The 18694-nt window shown below is 30.6% G+C and overlaps 1 protein-coding gene and 1 long non-coding RNA gene across 3 annotated transcripts; both read right to left on the bottom strand.

The window, feature by feature from the left end:
• Window positions 1-1193: 1193 nt before the first annotated feature.
• LOC111281906 (uncharacterized) lies at window positions 1194-6683 on the bottom strand. Its single transcript, XR_002689176.2, has 4 exons — window positions 6307-6683; window positions 6115-6224; window positions 5220-5325; window positions 1194-1507 (listed from the first exon to the last, which is right to left on the bottom strand). It is a non-coding gene; the product is annotated as an uncharacterized LOC111281906 (long non-coding RNA).
• An 898-nt stretch (window positions 6684-7581) lies between these two features.
• On the bottom strand, window positions 7582-15156 carry LOC111281905 (threonine--tRNA ligase, mitochondrial 1-like). 2 transcript variants are annotated; one of them, XM_022869704.2, is made up of 19 exons: window positions 14655-15156; window positions 14473-14532; window positions 13892-13981; window positions 13474-13548; window positions 13239-13367; window positions 13051-13140; window positions 12579-12667; window positions 12401-12497; window positions 12222-12308; window positions 11962-12046; window positions 11114-11208; window positions 10786-10818; window positions 10610-10696; window positions 10110-10202; window positions 9421-9513; window positions 9095-9316; window positions 8321-8392; window positions 8024-8095; window positions 7582-7847 (listed from the first exon to the last, which is right to left on the bottom strand). In XM_022869704.2, the coding sequence occupies exons 1-19, from the start codon at window positions 15129-15131 to the stop codon at window positions 7752-7754; spliced, it is 2142 nt and encodes a 713-aa protein (XP_022725439.2). In that variant the 5' UTR covers window positions 15132-15156; the 3' UTR covers window positions 7582-7751. The 2 variants fall into 2 exon arrangements, with proteins under 2 accessions (XP_022725439.2, XP_022725440.2); XM_022869705.2 differs by lacking the exon at window positions 14473-14532.
• Between the last annotated feature and the right edge of the window lie 3538 nt (window positions 15157-18694).

Here is an 18694-nt window from a genome sequence, read left to right as displayed (position 1 = left end):
AGAAAAAATCTCCAAAATTTTCCACCAATTCCTAAAGCAATTCTAATGCCTCTAAACCCTTTTTCAGCTTTCAAATCTCTTCTGTCTGCCTTTTTTCTCTCAGCCAGTAACTTTTTTTCTTTGTACTTTTCCTTTGATCCGTGGGTTACTTTTCCTTTGATCCGTGGGTCCTTTTATAGGGATTGATCAGAATATAGGGATTGATCAGAAGAGTTTCTGATCAATCCCAACTCCTCTTTGGATTGGGATTCAATCATTGAATCTAATATGGACTTTGATTGAATTCCAATACAATCTTCAGTCAAAAAAAAAAGAAATCAAAAAAATATTAAGAAAATCAAATAATAAAAAAAATATTAATAGATAATTAAATGAAAATAATCAAATAAACCAGGAGATTAACAAATAAATTAAAAATAATAACAGATAAATTATAACATATAAATAGTTAAATAATAATAAATATATAACTAGGTAAATAAAAATATATATATATATAAATATTAACAGAAAAGAAGAAAAAAAAAGAAAAAAGAAAAGAAAAAATAATAATAATAATAATAAAGATATATATATTAATAAATAGTAATAATAAATAAGTAAATAATAAATACATAAAAGATAAAAAATATATATATGAAAAATAAAATATAAATAAAATATAAAATACAAAAATAATAAAAAAAATAAAATGGACCAACTCATTTGGACCAGACCCAATTGATTCGGGCCTAGATCAAATTGGGTGTCTACAAGTGATTTCAGGGATTGATTGTCAGAAATTGAATCTGTCACAAACAGATTCAATCCCATTAATTGCTCGATTTATTCCTTTGATTATCAGAGATTGAATCTATCACGAACAGATTCAATCCCATTAATTGCTTGATTTAGTCCTTTGATCATGTCCTATGATTTGATTCCTTCTTTTACTCAGGCTGGATTTCTGGGATTAAATCTTACGAGCCAAATCTAAACTTTGAAGATCTTTCCTTTTTTTTTATTAAAGTAACACAAAAAGAATTAAAAAAACTATCAGTAAAACTATTGACGGGCCAGGGCCCAAACACAAATAAATAAACCCAAACAAACTGCCTGATAGGCTCATAGCCCAAGCACAATAAAATTATTTGAAACCAATAAACATCTTAAAAGCCCAATGGTTTTGCCAAAATCGAAACTGAAAATCTAGGTAGCTAATTGCACCTAACCAAAAAAGATTGGTGGTGACTTCTTATTTTTTGAAAATTCTTTTAATAGCCCTAAAACCATTATGATAGTCCTCATCATAATAAATTTAACAATTGGGAGCACAAATTAAACCTTCAAATGAATGTTGGAATACAAAAGTACATACAGGCACAATAAAGCTTATTCTCAAGCAGTTTAACTACTAGAAACACTATTAGTATCCTTAAATAAATATTTGCCCATCTTTTAACAGCAATAAGAAACACTAAAGCAAAATTGTTGTGAACTCAATACATCTTTTAATAGCTAAGAAAACCTGTACAAAAGAGAAAAAAAAGTTAGAAGGAATACAAATATAAAGATAAAATGATGAGAAAAATCCAAATTCAAGACTTACCTATTTGATCATTAAAGAAATCTCTTAATTACAAGAAAACAAAATCATAGTAGATTTAGCCTTCTTCCTTATTTGATTCCACACCCATATCGTACAAATGTTTTAGTATTGCATTCAATACAATTTTCCAATATACTGAGGATCTTGTACCTAAAATACTTGTTTTGCTTAGGATGCAAATGCAAAAGGTTTATCTTTTATTTCCTTGCCTGTATGAATTAAATTTGAGAAATTCACAAGGGTAAATTCATATTGATTTTTCTTAATGCCCTTGCCTTCAATAAGGCTAATTCAATCACATCAAAACAATACAACCTTAAATCTATCAAAGTAATTAAGTTCTATTATATTCATTAGTGCTCCATAATAGGTATCTTCCATAATAACAAGATCTCAACTTTGAGCATTTGGATAATGAGTGATTTTTACAATTACAACTACTCTATTATTTTGAGTTTTTCTAATCATCTCATGACTTTTGGTATGAAACCTAATCCCATTGATAATATAACCCTTATATCTTGTTGCAACCTTATTAAGATCTTGGGAATGATACCTAATGCCTTTTATAGTTTCTAAGGATCCATTTTTGCAACCTAGTTTAACATTGGAATATATAAAACATGTTATTTTGACCATAACTTAGAAAACAAAAATAATATGATAAATTAGAAAAGTAATAACCTAAATTATGAAACCATTCATGAAATTTATAATTCATCATGTCATTTATAAAGAACCTAATCAAGTTGACTAAAGTTTAATTAAAATACTTTATAAGAAAAAGACAAGACTTTTCTAGAAGACTTAGAGGTGAAATTCATGAATTGCTTCACATTGAAATAGCACATAACGATGATTTTATACCAATATTTTTTCATCTAGCTCAAATCCTATTACCTTTCCTAATGGTCTACCTAAACATGGAAATAAGCTTAAGTTTTGTCGTGGTTCACTAAGGACATCATAATTTCTAACTAAGGGATGGAATCGAGTTTCAGACTCTTCTAAATATTTAAACAATAGACAATACACTTTTCAACCAAGTAAGCCTCTGCAATCGAACCTTCTAAGTGAGCTTTTTGGTATTATAAGACTTCAATTTACAAAGAAACCTATAATAAAAATACCAAAAATAAAGAAAAAAGAATACATTAACTCATAAAAAATATCTATAATTGAAAGACCAAACTAAATATGAAACAAAAAAAAAATTAACTATTAAATTATACCTTTCAATTGGATACATCCATCTATAGTAGACATATGCTGCAATTTTTGCCTTTTCAGCCAAATGAACAAGCAAATGTACCATGATGGTAAAAAATTAATGAGGGAAAATTTTTTCCAATCAACAAACAGTGAGCACAATCTTAGACTAAAGTTGCTCAAGCTCTTCTACTTAAAGAACTTAAACACATGGTGACTTGAAAAATTGACCTAATTCAACCACAACCATGGTCACAACCCTAGGCAAAAGCCCATGCAATACAAGTCCAAGAAACTCCTCCATTAATATGTGGTTATTGTGACTTTTTAAAGGTAAAATTTTGCAATCTTTGAGACTGACATGTTAAGATATATTTGAAGAGTAACCATCAGCAACTTTGATACTTTTTAAAACTCTTTAAAAAAAAATCCCTCCTTTGTTGACATCCAATAGCATACATGAGGTATATGAAGTCTACCATCCTCATCTTCCTTTAGATATATTTCTTTTCATATACCCAATGTTTACAAGTCTAAAAATATCTTCAAATTATCCTTAGTCTTCTTTTCGATATTTAATAAAGTCCCCAAAACATTATCACACACTTTTTTTCTACATGCCTCACATATAGATTATGACGCAACAAACTATGCTCTCAATACAACAAACTAAAAAAAATGCTCTTCTTTTTCCAAGTACTAGAATAAACTGGATTTTTCATTCTAAAAGTAACATGCACATTTTTTACTTGACTTAAAGTCATAGTTCCTAAAGGTGAAATTGTGGCAGCCCTTAGTTCTTGAATACCATAAAAAAAGGAATCAGTTAAAAATTTATGACTAATATCTAAAAATCAACGATAACCCATAAAATAATATTTACCGTCATGATCTAAACATAAATAACATCTATCCTTAAAACAAGGAGGACAAGCAAATTGACTTTTAACATTCCAACCAAACAAATCACCATATGCAAGAAAGTCATTTATTCTCTACATTAAAGTAGCACTTAATTGAAAATTATCTCCAGCAAAAGCATCAAAGGTGTTTACACCAACCTTTCACAATTCTTTTAATTCTTTTACTAGAAATTGTAGAAATTGTAAGTAAATGTCAAATATCATTTCTAGGTCCACTCTTACTAAGAATCACTAAGGAAAAAATAAAAACTTGATTCTTTTATGGAAAACGAAGGCGGCAAATGATATGGTATCACCATAATAGGCCAAACACTATATTTTTATTCATGTCCTAAATGGATTAAATCCATCAGTAGCCAAACCTAGCCTCACATTACGAGGATCTAAGGCAAAATCAGGATACTGCAAATCAAAAGATTTTCAAGCAAAATAGTCAACTAGATGCCTCGCCTTTCCATACTTTTTATGACCTTTATCATGCCATACTATGGTAAAAGCCATTTTTAAAGACATGACTAATTTTTGGAGTCTAGGTTTCAAGGGAAAATGACATAACATCTTCATAGGTATTTTCTTTTTACCGTAAAAATTGCCTTTCAAATCGACATTTTCACTTTGCACCCACGTAAAAGCACCATACACATTTCATGAGTCTTCATTTGGTTTTTCATCTAGGTATAATATTCAATCATTTAGACAAACATAAATCTTTTCATACCCAAGACCTAATTCCTTAATCATATTCTTAGTTTCATGATATGAATTAGGCAAGGTTTCACTATCAAGAAGAATACTTTTCATTAGTGAAAGGAGAAAAATGAATGACTCCTTACTCATCCCACCATAAACCTTTATCTGAAACAATTCTAAGATGACAGACAATCTAGATTGTTTTTTGAATCCCGGATAAAATTCTTGGTTATAATCCTCTAACAACTTATAAAACTTAGCCACTTCAATATTTGGCTTTTCTTGGGATTGTCTACTATCACTCCTTCCACCAAAAAATTAAGAAAAATCAATCATATTTCCATTTTCATCAACTCCTAAACTCTCTTTAACATTAGGAGATGTAAGTTTTTGAGAGCTTTCAAACTGAAAAAAAAACCCTTTGTAAATGAGACACATAAACAAGCAATGAAGTTTCACCATGACGAATCCAAGCAATATAACTAGCCAAAAACCTATTGCAAATAAAATCTTTTGTACTACTTCTAATGGTATTCAATGCATTTTGACACATTTCATGCATGGACATAAAATCATACCATCTCAAAATGCATTCTACAATACAAATCTTAAAAATTGGCTAATCGTTTACATATATTCACTACTAAACCTTGACTTTTAAATTCAACTCTTATCTATAGTTTTAGTACTTATGGGAAAAAAAAAGTAATGACGGCGGAGGACACAATCTAGAAATAAAAATACTTTTAAGAATTATAACATAATAAAATGAAATTTATTCTAAAAAGTTAATTGCACATGAACAATACCTGGGAAGGAGTTAAATCAAATGATGGATGAGTGTCTCTCTTCTCTATGTACAAACACAAGAAAGACCTCGACCCAACCATGCTGCTAATCTTGCCTCATCCTCAGCTATAACAAAATAAAACACTCTACTTATGAAATGCGGTTACTAAATCTTCATCTCACTGGTTTAACAATTTCAAAAGTACCAGTACCTAAGACAATCACAGATTCAAAAAGATAGTTCATTTTAGTAGCTAATAGAAGCAAAAAAGCTCCTTATTCAAATTTGACTTAAGACTCCTTCAAGCTCAATATTCCTATCCTTTTATGATGATAATCTAGTCTAGCTTCTACCCTTATTTTGTTGTTCATTCATCATTATCCTATGCTTTTTCTTTCACCCCCCTCTACCCTTTCTTCATCCTAGCAATAGGGTTTTACCATTTGCAGATTTTAAGTTTCTTTTCAGAAAATACATGTAAAAAGAAAATTCTACTTGTTACTTGGCAAGCCAAAGCTGACGGCACAAGCTAGAGAAAACTCCCACTAAATTCAGACTACTTCATTGGCCGAACAATTTAATCCTTAAATTTTTATATTCAGTAGAATGATTGGAGTAAAACCTTCAGTATAGTTAATCCCAAAAATTAAATGGTAAGACGGTAATTTAACAAGATAGACTAGGCTTAATAGCAATAACTTGAAGAATAATTTCAACATTATATGACAGTATAGTTGGAATTTGATACTCTCCAGTGTCCATAGCTTTTGCTAGGAAAAATACACGGAAGATTCGGGAACTACAATACATACCAGATAGCCAGCACACAGATTACAGCAAAAATAGGAAAATAAACATCATATATAGTTGATTGGAGTAGAGACACATAGATTGGTCAGATCATAAAACATTACCTAGGAAGGGGTTGAATCAAATGATGGACGAGTATCACTCTCTCTTCTCTGTGCACAGACACAAGAAATACCTCAACCCAACCATGCTGCTGATCCTACCACAACCTCAGCTGTAACAAAATAAAACACTCTACTTATGAAATACAGTTAATCTTCATCTCACTACTTTAACAATTTCAAAAGTACCAATACCTAAGACAACCACAGATTCGATAAGATAGTTCACTTCAGCACCTAATAGAAGCAAAAACAAGAGAGAAAAAGCAAATACGAGAATAACACCAGCCAACTATCTCCAACCAAGATTAGAATAGTGAAACAGAAAGCTAAACATTTGCCACCTCATCAAGAAAGTAGTAAAATCTTCATTATAAATAGCAGGGGTAAAATCAATTAACAAGGGAGATGCAAAATAATATGAAATGAAATGATTTTATCCGAGGCCCAAACTTTTCATCTACATAAGTGACAGATTTTAGGTCTTAAAAACTGAAATTCTAAGCAAGTTGTAACACAACCTTTAGACAATTAATTCCAAATCGCAGATCACAAGAAAAAATAAAATCAAAATGAAAATTAAGAAATTAAAACTTACCTTAGATAGATTAAAATTGAGTTTGAGCTTTGACCAAATAACAAAATCAAGATAAATTGGACCAAATAAGACTTAAGCTCAATAATAAATGGAGTCGTAATAAATTATATATTACAACTGAGATGTGATAATTACATGTAATTCTTGGTTAAAATTTAAGTTTGGGTTTGGAGAAAGACATATAATTCTTGGTTAAAATTTAAGTTTGGGTTTGGAGAAAGAGATAGAACAAGGTTTAAGTTAGTGAGAAAAAATGAAATGAAAAAAAAATGTTAGAATTTTAGATTATGTATACATGCTAAGTCGGCACTGTCACGTGTTTATTTGCTAACATAATCAGATTATATGATAATTGACATCATACGTGTTAAAAATTAGTTGCTAAATGATGAAAAAAAAAAAAGAAGAACTTACTCAAATATTAATAATTAAAACGTAATATTTTAATGGGATGACCAAAATAAAATTTAAAATTGGATGTTTATTTGTGTCTTCTAGTGTTAAGATAAGATATACTAATAAAAATAAATAAATAATGTAAACCTATATCATATATGCTTCAACATAAATATTAAATAAGCAGGTTTTTAAGTACTAAAAAAGGATGGATTTGCATTGACACCCCTCAAATGATGCTAAAACGATTAGAATGTACTATATTCGTACTTGATGGAAGAGCCAAGCCAACGGAGGAGTTTTATCTGCATAATCTTTTGTCACGGTAACAGATCCTTGAATGTTGTGTGCATGTGCATGCAGTCGTTGAACATACGACTTTTTATAAACTACCATTTTTTTTTTTTTAACATTTGAACGAACAATAATTTCATAAAAATTAAAAAGCCACCGGGCAGGGAGAAAAAAGACCTAAGTTGGATAACGTCCCTTCAACTTAAAGGAATCAAAAATAATTTCTGACCATATTGTAAATTTCAAAAGAAAAAAAATACAAGTGGCATTTGATCAGGTAAGTTCCCATCAAATCAAATCAGGCAAGCGAGCAAAATGATAGAATGAAAACCGCACAAGTCAAACAAACATCCTAATGAAAAGCTGCAGTTTCAGCCTGGAAGAGTTGGAGTAGGCCCTGTATGCTCATTGTAGTCAGATCTGCCCTATCCCTCACCCGTACACTCACCTGAAACAAACATTAATTTACTTCATAGGTCTAGACATTAAGAATGAAAATGACCACCATTAAAGAAAGAAAAATAAATTCCGTTCACAAATGTACAAAATTTATTCGGAGTTCACCAATAAAGCAAAAATGTACAAAAATCAATTCAAAATCATAGGACAGGCAAAGTGGCAAACCTGGTTAGTGTTCATTTCCTCTTCCCCAACAACCAATATATAGTTGTATTGTGCCAACTGAGCTTCTCGCACCTGCCAAGTGAAAGAGAAAACGAGAACAATTCAGTTAGTTCATAAAAAACTGCAGAGCAAGCTGACTTGAGATTGAAAGACAGCAAAAGACAACGATAATGTAGGATAGTCATAAATGACAATGTGGGTTCATTCTAAATCCGTAACTGTATTTAGAAAGAGAGTATATGACAACACTGTAAGACAAAAGAAATTTCATATAATTGAGGATGCCAGTCGTCGCACCTTTTTCTGGATCTTCCTATCTGTCATATCAACATCTACATAATAACCGGCCTCATGAATCAGATCCCGAACCTATGAAAATAAAATAAGAGATAACATTAGCATATCAGTTTTCCAAATGACTACCATTTTTGTGCATAACAAACAATTAACTCATCAACAACAAACTAAATGGATCCTACTGCGCCATAGTGCTCTACTTAGCAACCATATCCTTAGTAAGATAAAAAATGCAAGGTCCTGTTTTCAATAGTTTCCACCCACATATATGGTCTAGCACTTTGTTTTCAGAAATCTTCCTCGTTTGGCAAGTTCATATGAACACATCAAAACAACATATAAATAATGCCTCATAATTCATGAAATAAATAAAGTTTAACATCAAAAATAAGAAAGTCACAGAAAACTGATGCAATAGATTAGATATAATGGCATTCATGGCTAACAACAAGCACATCAAAGCAAGAGACGAGAATTACCATCATGGTCATGATTTGAAATAGTGAAATGAGGGAGATAAGGGATTTACCATGCCAAGTTTTCTTCTACAATGTCAAGTACAAGTAGCATGCAACCACACAAGAAAACATTCTGGTCCAATTCAAAGGAAAATCATGCCCGAATGTATAGGAAAATACAGAGAATTCCTTATATCATATTAATGATTATATGTAGTTGCACCATAAATTTCATAAGGTTGGCAGTGAATGAAAAAATAAAGACACAATTGAGGTCAACAAACAAGCTAAGAAGCATACTGCTAGAGAAGACTACCTCTATTGCATATCTCTGAGACTTTTCTGACACAGGGCAAACAATTGCTTGACGGGGACTAAGCCAGAAGGGCCATTTGCCCTTGTAGTGCTCCAATAATATAGCAAACATACGCTCAACAGACCCCAGGATAGCTCTGTGTATCATAACAGGTTTCTCCCTCTTGGCTTCATCCTCTGCTGAGTACTCCAACTTGAAGCGCTCAGGAAGTTGGAAGTCAAGCTGCAAAAAGGGCATCAGATAATAAGTGATAATTATCATAAAACTAAAACAAATTTGAGAGTAGAGATAAAGGAGAAAATGAAGCACAATTGAACAGCACATACCTGTAATGTTGCACATTGAAATTTCCTATTCAATGCATCAGATACACTAATATCTATCTTTGGACCATAAAAAGCCCCATCTCCTTCATTTATCTGTACCAACGTGACTATTCACTATAAGCATCTAGAAAGAAGTCCATTGAAATGGATGGCAACATAGCCTTCAAATATAAAATAGAGAAAATAAAGCACAACAAATCAATCAAAACATGCAAGCCAACTATAAAAGATTTTTTCCCTTCCCTTAGCAATTAGGGAATTCCACTATTTAATTAGACAAATCAGTCCAACTCAATAAGAGCACTTCAAATTTTCAAAACATAACACTTTATAACTACTATAATATTTAAACTAACTTCTCATTTGAGAAAAACAAGTCAAAAACACATTATTCAACAGAAAAATGGAGTGAAATCATGCGTCATGACACCAGCTTTGCTCATAAAAAGGTGACAAATACAAGAAAAGAGATCTCAAGCAACAGATCAAAAGTCACTTGGTGTTTTGATAAATTGCTATAGTCATACCACATTCCAAAGAACCAATACATAGGCTGGATGTTTAAGGGTGGTTTTAAGCTGAAGCAGCAGATTTTTCTCATTTGTTATCCAAAGATAATCAATTACAAAACAATCTCTGTTATGAAGAACCCCAAATTTTGACAGTAAGGTGTTAAATAGAAAACTGACCTGCCATGGCTTCCCAGACAGGTTCAATGCTTCTGTAAGAGCAACTTCAGCTCTTTCCCAAGTTGCCAAATCTCCAAGGTATTTCTCTGGCCTCTACAATTCAAATTTTTATGACACACTAAATAAAAACTGTCATTCTAGAATACAATCCAAGCATTAGTACAAAAATAAATCATGAGTCTTCATGTCCATATAATATTATAACATGAGGAATATAATTATGATGCAAGTAAATATATTAGGTCTTTATTCCGAAACCATTTTTACCAACAAATATAAAATACTTGCCTCAAATGTTGAAGGAAAAAGTCATTAAAATTTCAGGAAACCTAAGGGGTTTTATAGGTACAGCAACTCAAGATAATAGAGAGAAAACAATCATGTCAAAATCCTAAACTCACTTCATCATAGTTAGAAATAAGCAAACATGATACACTTAACTTAACTAAAGAGAAACTATTTCCAATCCTAAAAATTTAAGTCAATAGAGCTTATCATACCGTAGATAGTTTCAGCTCATAAGTAAACCCAAACACGGTGTATGCATAATCAATGAACTCCAGGACACCTTGAACTTCTTCTTTTATCTGAAAAGAGGCAACACATGTGCTACAAAGGAAATAGGGAGCTAAAATATTTCAAAATTCTCTAACTTACAATTTAAATCCAACCACACCTGGGATTCCCTGCAGAAAATGTGGGCATCATCCTGAAACAATATGAAGAGTAATGTCATAGAAAGGTGGGAAAACAAAATTATCCACATTTCAACCAAAAAAAAAAGTTTATGAGGTAGCCAGAGAGATTTTTAACTAGCAGAACTAAGCAACCAAAATGTTTAAGATCTGAATAGAGACTTCTTCAAACCTAAGTCCGAAAACTAACAAGTTTTCACACAGCAATGAATAATGGTAGACCAAAATTGACATTTGATGTTTAGCCAAAACAAAGGAACAGAAAGCTAGCAAGAGCACAATCTCAAAAGTTTATATCTAACAGGGTACCTGTTGAAACCTCCTGACACGAGTTAACCCGGTCAGTGCCCCGCTAGCTTCATTTCGATGCAAGACCCCAAAATCAGCCAGGCGAAGAGGAAGTTCTGCATGAATTAATCAGTATGAGAACATTGCAAAGAAGCCACAGATGAAAAAATGAATCACCTTAATCAGCATTAACCACAACTGACAACAATATGATGTCAAAAACCTTTTTCAGAAGAAGACGATTCAAATAAGCACATTCTTAAGGTTAAGAAAAAAAAAAAAAAAACTAGATTTAACTAAACTCTATATCTTCTAAGACTGAGCCACAAAGCTATTACATCAGAGCTCAAAAGAACCACGGCAGGGCAAAAGATGCAGAATAGAACAAATGAAAATATATTCACGCTAATACCATTTCAGAAAATTTTAAAATTAGCACAAACTGGTTTACTAAAATTATTACTTCAACTCATTCTTATAAAGTATGAAAGAAAAGGTAGTAAAGAAATGCTGGTCAAACATCCAAAGCTCATACATGGCAGAAACCTATAAAGTAAGACCAACAAAGATGGGAAGCCCATGTTTAAAGCAACCAAATGATGAGGTAACAAAGAAGCATAGCCTATAAAAGCCTCCTTTAAGCTTTCCTCAAGGGATAGTGAAGCCATGATACAGTCTATAAGGGAACTTCCAAGACAGACAGGATGCAGTAGTCTTGTTCTTTGATGGCACCCCTCACTGTCTTTCAAGAGATTTTGTTGTTCAAATATTAAAGGAAGAGAAAGAAAAAACAAGGGAAAGGGTGCTTTCCTTAGCAGGTTGCCACATGGTGAAAAAAATTAGGAGAACACAGAGGCACATGAACTGACCTCTATAAGAACGAACTCTATGCTGAAACATTAAACAATGGCCCGGGCAATTCATAGGTTTCAGTCCAAACTCTTGTTTTTCAATCTGTGGCAAAAACCAAACATCATAAAAAAAGGAGCATAACAGGAGGACTAAATGCAGAAAATATCCTTTTTAACACAGATCATATTAAATTTCTAGGAAATTCACATAAAGATTAACTCCAAAATTAAATCAACACAAACAAGTCAATTTTTTCGATAGTTACACAAAACCTCACCTCAAACAAAAACATATTCTCCTTATAATTTGCAGCATGACCAGATGTCTCCCAAAGATTCATATTATACATGTTTGGTGACTTAACCTGCCAAAATTATGCAACTTTATTGAATCATTATTGGGGTTATATAGTTTTAATTAAATCTCTAAAAGAGAGAAAGAGAGAAGACTTGAAACCTCTTGGTAACCCCTTCTCCAATATTCATTTCGTATAAATTCCATTAGTTTGTTGTAAATTCGAGTGCCATAAGGAAGAAAGAACCAACTTCCAGGGCTGAAAGTTACCAAAGATGTTAAACATTAATATTGCAGACATTCTTGGACACACTAAAGATGAGTGTATCAAGTTTTGTACCTGAGGGGGTGACAAAAGAAAAGCTCCTGCTTTGTACCCAACAATCTATGGTCATATTTCTTTGCTTCTTCGAGCTGATGGATATATTCCTGTTGAAAAATATTAACATTCATGAGAAGCAAAAAAACATGATACAAGAAAAATAAATGTACGATGAAACAAGAGACATCTTTTCTTGTTGTAAAAGAATTACCTAAGCTCTCTGGTTTTTCTCCAGGTATGTAGAAGTAAACCTAATATAAGGAATTGACTTCTTAAAGTAATTTCTGGTATTATACCAGACATTGATATTCTTAGCATTACAATAAAAGAAATAATTATATTTCTCTATGCATCATACTCATATATCATTGCTTCAACAATCACAAATAAAATAAATTCAAAACCAAATAAATATTGAAAAACTAGCGCAAGTAGTACAATAATAAAGCTGAAAGCTAGAATCAAAACAAAGGAGAAAAAATAATTTCACCTTTAAACGTTTCTGATCAGGATAAGATATACCATAAACTCTTTGTAAACTCTCAAGATCTTTGTTTCCCCTCCAATAAGCTGATGAAGCCTGAAAATAGAAATTTATGAGTAAACCAGGAAATGGTGGTGAACAGGAATCCACATATCTTCAAAACTTTAGCGTTGATATATCATGTAACATGTCACCTTCAAACATGCAAATGCCTTCACAAAGGATGTATTGGGAATATGAGGCCCACGGCACAGATCAACCAACGGACCACATCTGTATACTGTGATAGTTTTGTCTGCAGGCAACTCATTGATGATCTCAACCTGATTATAAAAATCACCAATGCATAAGTGTAATTGGAAAACATATAGATAGAAAGGAATCATTTCAATTGATATGAAAAATTAAAAATGGCACCACTCCACTTGCCTTAAAATTATTTTCAGAAAACATCTCAATGGCTTGTTCTCTTGTCACTTCAATGCGCTCAAAAGGTTGTTTCTCCTGCATTTAGATGCCAAAAAGAAAAAAGAATCTACTATGAAATAACAGCTCGACAACTAGCATCATTTCCAATTAATAGGAGCAGACAGAAACAAAAAAAAAAAAAAAAAAAAACCATTGCTCAACATTTCACAATGTGATTTTAAAACTCCCAATTTTTCCTTTTACACAGGTATGAGTTGACTAGTTGAATAGTGTTACAATATGCACTAAGTTAACATGAAGCTGTTGAACATGGAACACAAAAATACTGTATAAACACCAAATGTGCATGGATACTGAAGTTGATCATAAATAAAAGAATCAGAAGCATGAACTTCCTCATTTAGGAAGACTAACATACCGCAACAGCTTTCAATGCCCCAGCTTCAATTTGCTTAAAGTGGTCCTCATTCAAGCCCAAGTCACCATAAAATGCATCGTAATAGAAACCCTGTGACACCAAACAACCATCTTGTAAGAAGGTAAAATCACACTAAAAAACCATTGTCAAACAACTTAAGGATCAAGATAAAAAGAGCGAAACATCAAATAGTAATTAACACCACAACATTATCTATAAATGTGTTGCTTGAGTGAAAATCATAAAACTAATATAGAAAGTCCAAGCTAGTAAGCACAGAATTTTCAGTGATCACAATGCATAATACTTCATCCCTACACTACAACAGAAAATTTATTGCCCCTGAAAACTAAATGAAATCCCGTTGACACTTTTCGGCAATCATGCAAAACTTGCATATAAAGACACAGAAATTCATTTTAAAAAATCATACTAACATATCCTACACAACATCAAGTTATCAGAAGCATGCATCCAAAAAGGTTAACAAAATGCAAACTTATATAAATATCAAATTAAGAGACAAAGATATGTACAAAGAAGCAGTTTTTATATAACAAAGACCCAAGTAACGAACTTACTTCCCCTCTTGTGGTACAAGGCCCAATGCAAAGTTTGCAACCATATGCGCTCTCAAGAGACTGCAGAACTAGCAATCTAAATAAGCCAATTATCCATAAAAAAAAAAAAAAAAAACAAACAAACAAAAGAACCAAAGAAATACAGTAAAAAAATAAAAAAGAAAAAAAAATTCCCATTTTACCTGACCAAGAATGTGGGCACTAGAGTGCCAAAAAGTATCACGACCTTCATCGCTATCAAAAGTGAAAATCTTAAGCTCACAGTCACCTTCCAAAGGCCTATTCATATCCCACAAAACCCCATTGACCGAAGAAATTAAGGCATTGGCAGCCACACTCTTGGAAATTCCTTGGGCAATATCCATAGGGGACGAAACCCATTTTTTCCCTTCCTTAACTGACCCATCAGGCAACGTAATCTTGATTGGGTCGTGCGAGAGGGACTGAAGATGAGATTGCTGTTGAGACTGGATGGATTGGAAGATTTTGATGCGCTTCTCAATGACTTTGTTTAGATATGCTTCGTCTTTGGAATGAGAAGAAGCCATGGTCAAGGCGGAGAAGAGGCGGAGAGGGGAGGACGAGCTTTTAGATAGGAAGAAGAAAACTGGCTGAAAAAAAGTGCAACGGCGGAGAGTAGGAGAGAGAGCGCATAGCATAGAACTCAAGTTAATATTTGTTCGCATTTCTACAGGTACTGAGGCTTAGGGTTTTATAGTGAATAAATTACAATTAGATATCTTTTTCTTTGTAAAGTAAAAATAAAATTGGTTAAAAAAATTTAAAAAAAAACAGCATTTGATTTATGTGGCGTGGGTACAAAGCAACACTGAACCAAGTTCATTGACTTATTGTGCAGCTTGTATCTGCTGGGTGGTGAGCAGTTAAACCCCTTCAATCACTCGTCCAATTTTTGTTTATGAAAATGTAACGACGTCCATTTGGATCCCAATTGGGTGTGGTGTGGTGTGGTGCGGTGCGGTTGGCACCTTCAGGGTGCATTTGGATTCAAAAGCACATGCGTTTGTTAAGAAAATTTGTGCCAATCGGCACTAGTGCAGTATTTGGAAAACATGGTTGCAGTACAATGGATATATTTTCACTGCACCGCGGCAATGGTTGGTGACTGGACTTTAGAGGTCCAGTGTAAAAATGCCTCTACTCTACGTGGTTTTCTTTCCATTTTATCCCTTTTCATTTTTTATCATTTTTGTTTAAAATTTTTTAATTATTTATTTAATTATTTAAAATAATAAATAAATTTTATTTATTCATATATAAATAAATACATCAATAAATAAATAATTTAATAATTATCATTAAATATATATTTATTTTTAACATAAAATATATGTAAATATTTTTGAATGAATAAAAAAATTTATTATAAAAAATTTTAATTTAATATTTTTAATGATATTTTTTTATTATAATATTTCATTGTATCATCACCATTGTTTTGTTATCCAAACATTATCTCATCATTAATTTTATTATCACAATTATAATAATTAATTTTAATTTTTTCAAAATTAATTTCATCCTCCATTCAAGTGAGACATCACGCTAAAATCTCATTTGAATTACTAGATTGTGATGCAATGAAACTGTTTTCATCCTGCTGTTACCTTAATTTCTCATCGGAGCTTTAAAGTCCAATGAGAATTTTGAATCTTCGACCGCAGCCTCTATTCCCATCATATCCATGCTTTCCTTTTCTTTTCTTTTTTTTCCATAGAAATGCTGTAAAGATGAAAGTGCTCACATCACCACATTTTTTTATTTTTATTAAACATTTTTTAAATAAATTATTTAATTTAATATAATAAAGAATTTTTATAATATAGTAAAGAATTTTTTATAATTATAAGATAAACTAATTAATAAAAAACTAGAAATTCAATAAATATGTAAAATAAATAAATAATAATTGAATAAATAATTTTAATAATTTTTAATTATTATTAACTTCAAAAATATTAAATAATTTAAAATTCTATTTTATGAAAACTTTGGTCTAATATCTTTAATAGTTATTTTTTTCACTATTTTTTATCTTATAATCACTATTACGTTTGTATCTAAATATATTTTTATATTAATTTTAATCTTATTATTATAATAATTAATTTTATTGTTAATTTTATCACAATTAATTTTATAATCTATCAAAATAAATCTTAAGGTTGATTACTAAAAGTCGAAGCCCACAATTGTTAAATGATATTTTATAAAAGTGATATATGATTAAGATTTTTAATAAAAATTTAAATATATAAATTTAATAAAAATAAATATATATTTTAATTTATTAAATCAACATAAATTATATTATAATCATTTTTATATTTTACATGTATTTAATATAATAAAAATATAATATAAATATTCAAATGATAAAAAAAATAGCTATCTTATAAAAGTGTGTGGGCCATGCATTTTTGTTTATGAAAATCTAATGAGCGAAGCCGATTGAGCTTGTTTGACTTAGCTGACAAAAAAACAAGAATATGGTGGACTGCTTGCTTTGAATATAAACTTTTATTTTATTTTATTTATGTATAGGAATTTGGAGCCGGTTCTCTGGTAATTTTAGTTTTAGAAATGGAAATTTTGGGCTTTTTTGGACCAAGGAATAGGCCAGCAGATACATTTCTCCACTTAATTCTGGATCGAATCTATTTATATTTTGGGCTACAAGCTCGCTTTTAGTCCAGTATAGAGATAGCAACGGGTTAAAACGAGGTTGCTTTTACTCGTTTTGAATTTGACTTAATTTTATATCAGTAAAATCAAACTTGATCTGATTTTAAAATTTTTTTATTTTTTTATAGTTAAATCCGACTCGATTTGATATTGTATAAATTATATTTGATTTAACTCAATCTAAAATTAATAAAATATTATTTTTTTAAAAGATAAAATATTATTTTTAATATAAATATAAATATAAAATTATATAAATATAAATAAAAAATTAATTAATTAATTAAAAAATAATTATATATATATATATGATCGAGTCGGATTAAGTTTGCTTAAAACTTGATCTTGATTAGATTCTGATCTTTTTCTACAATTATTTGATCGACCCAATTCGACTTGAAATTCGATTTAAAAAAAATAATTTTATGAGATTATATCAAGTTAAAACCTATTGAGAATGGATTGGTTTTCAATCCTAATCCAGTCTTCCAACTCCTGCTTCTTTTTTCCTTAACTTATATTAGAATAAGCCTCAAAATTATCTTTTTAGATATCATTAGAATAATGCCACTTTTTTTTTTCAGACATGTATTTTGTATTATATACTCGTCTTCATCAAATCAATTCTCAATAACTCATTTAATTTACTTAAATTTAATTAAAAATGACTAATTAACTGTAAAAAAAAAATTAAAAATCAAATAAAATATGAATTGATTTCATTTTTATTGTTATTTTAAATATCAGCAAAATCAATTTCATCGTTATAACCGGATTAGTAGCCCATCTTACGTGAAGGCCTTGGCCCAACCTCATTTTCTGTGTGCAAAGTGCAAACTACAAAACCTACTGGACGGCTAGGCTAGACAGGCCAGCGGCCTCTAACAGACACAAATTAACTGCCTAAAGTTTGTAGGGTCCTTTTCTGTACAAAGAGAAGTACCAAAAATTGAGCCAGAAAACCACAATTCACAGGACAATATGGCAAGCCAAGCAATGTGTGCATGCCCAGTCTAGATTTTTTCTCAAAGATGCCCTGCCCTGACATAAATAAACTACTCCTATGTAAAACTTCAAAACCCCATATCACACAAAATTGCCCTTTGATATTCTTTTTGGTCTCCAAGCCTTCGGCCTTTGGAAGCTACCTGCCGCACCCTCCCTCCGTCCTTACGAAGATGTAAACGATATATTAATATTTATAAATTATTTAAATTTAATTTAATTATTATTTAATTAAATTTAAATAATTTAATATATTAATTAAATTAAATTTAAATATTTTTATATCTGATTTAAATTATTATATTTTAATATATTTTAATTGATAAAATATTTTAAATTTTAATTCGAATACAAATAATTAAATTGTTATCAAATATAAAAATTAAAATTATTTTTTCATATTAATTGAAAGAATTTGAATAATTTGATTTTAATATCAAATTAAATTCAAATAAAAAAAATAAAATTTAATCAAATTTAAATCAAATTTCAAATATCAAATTTAAAACCA

The sequence above is a fragment of the Durio zibethinus genome, chromosome 5, assembly GCF_047325235.1.
Source record: "Durio zibethinus cultivar Kanyao isolate XHJ-2024 chromosome 5, ASM4732523v1, whole genome shotgun sequence".
Taxonomy (NCBI): Eukaryota; Viridiplantae; Streptophyta; class Magnoliopsida; order Malvales; family Malvaceae; genus Durio; species Durio zibethinus.
Note: the sequence above shows the minus strand (reverse complement) of the source record. Positions and strands in the feature narration are given on the sequence as shown.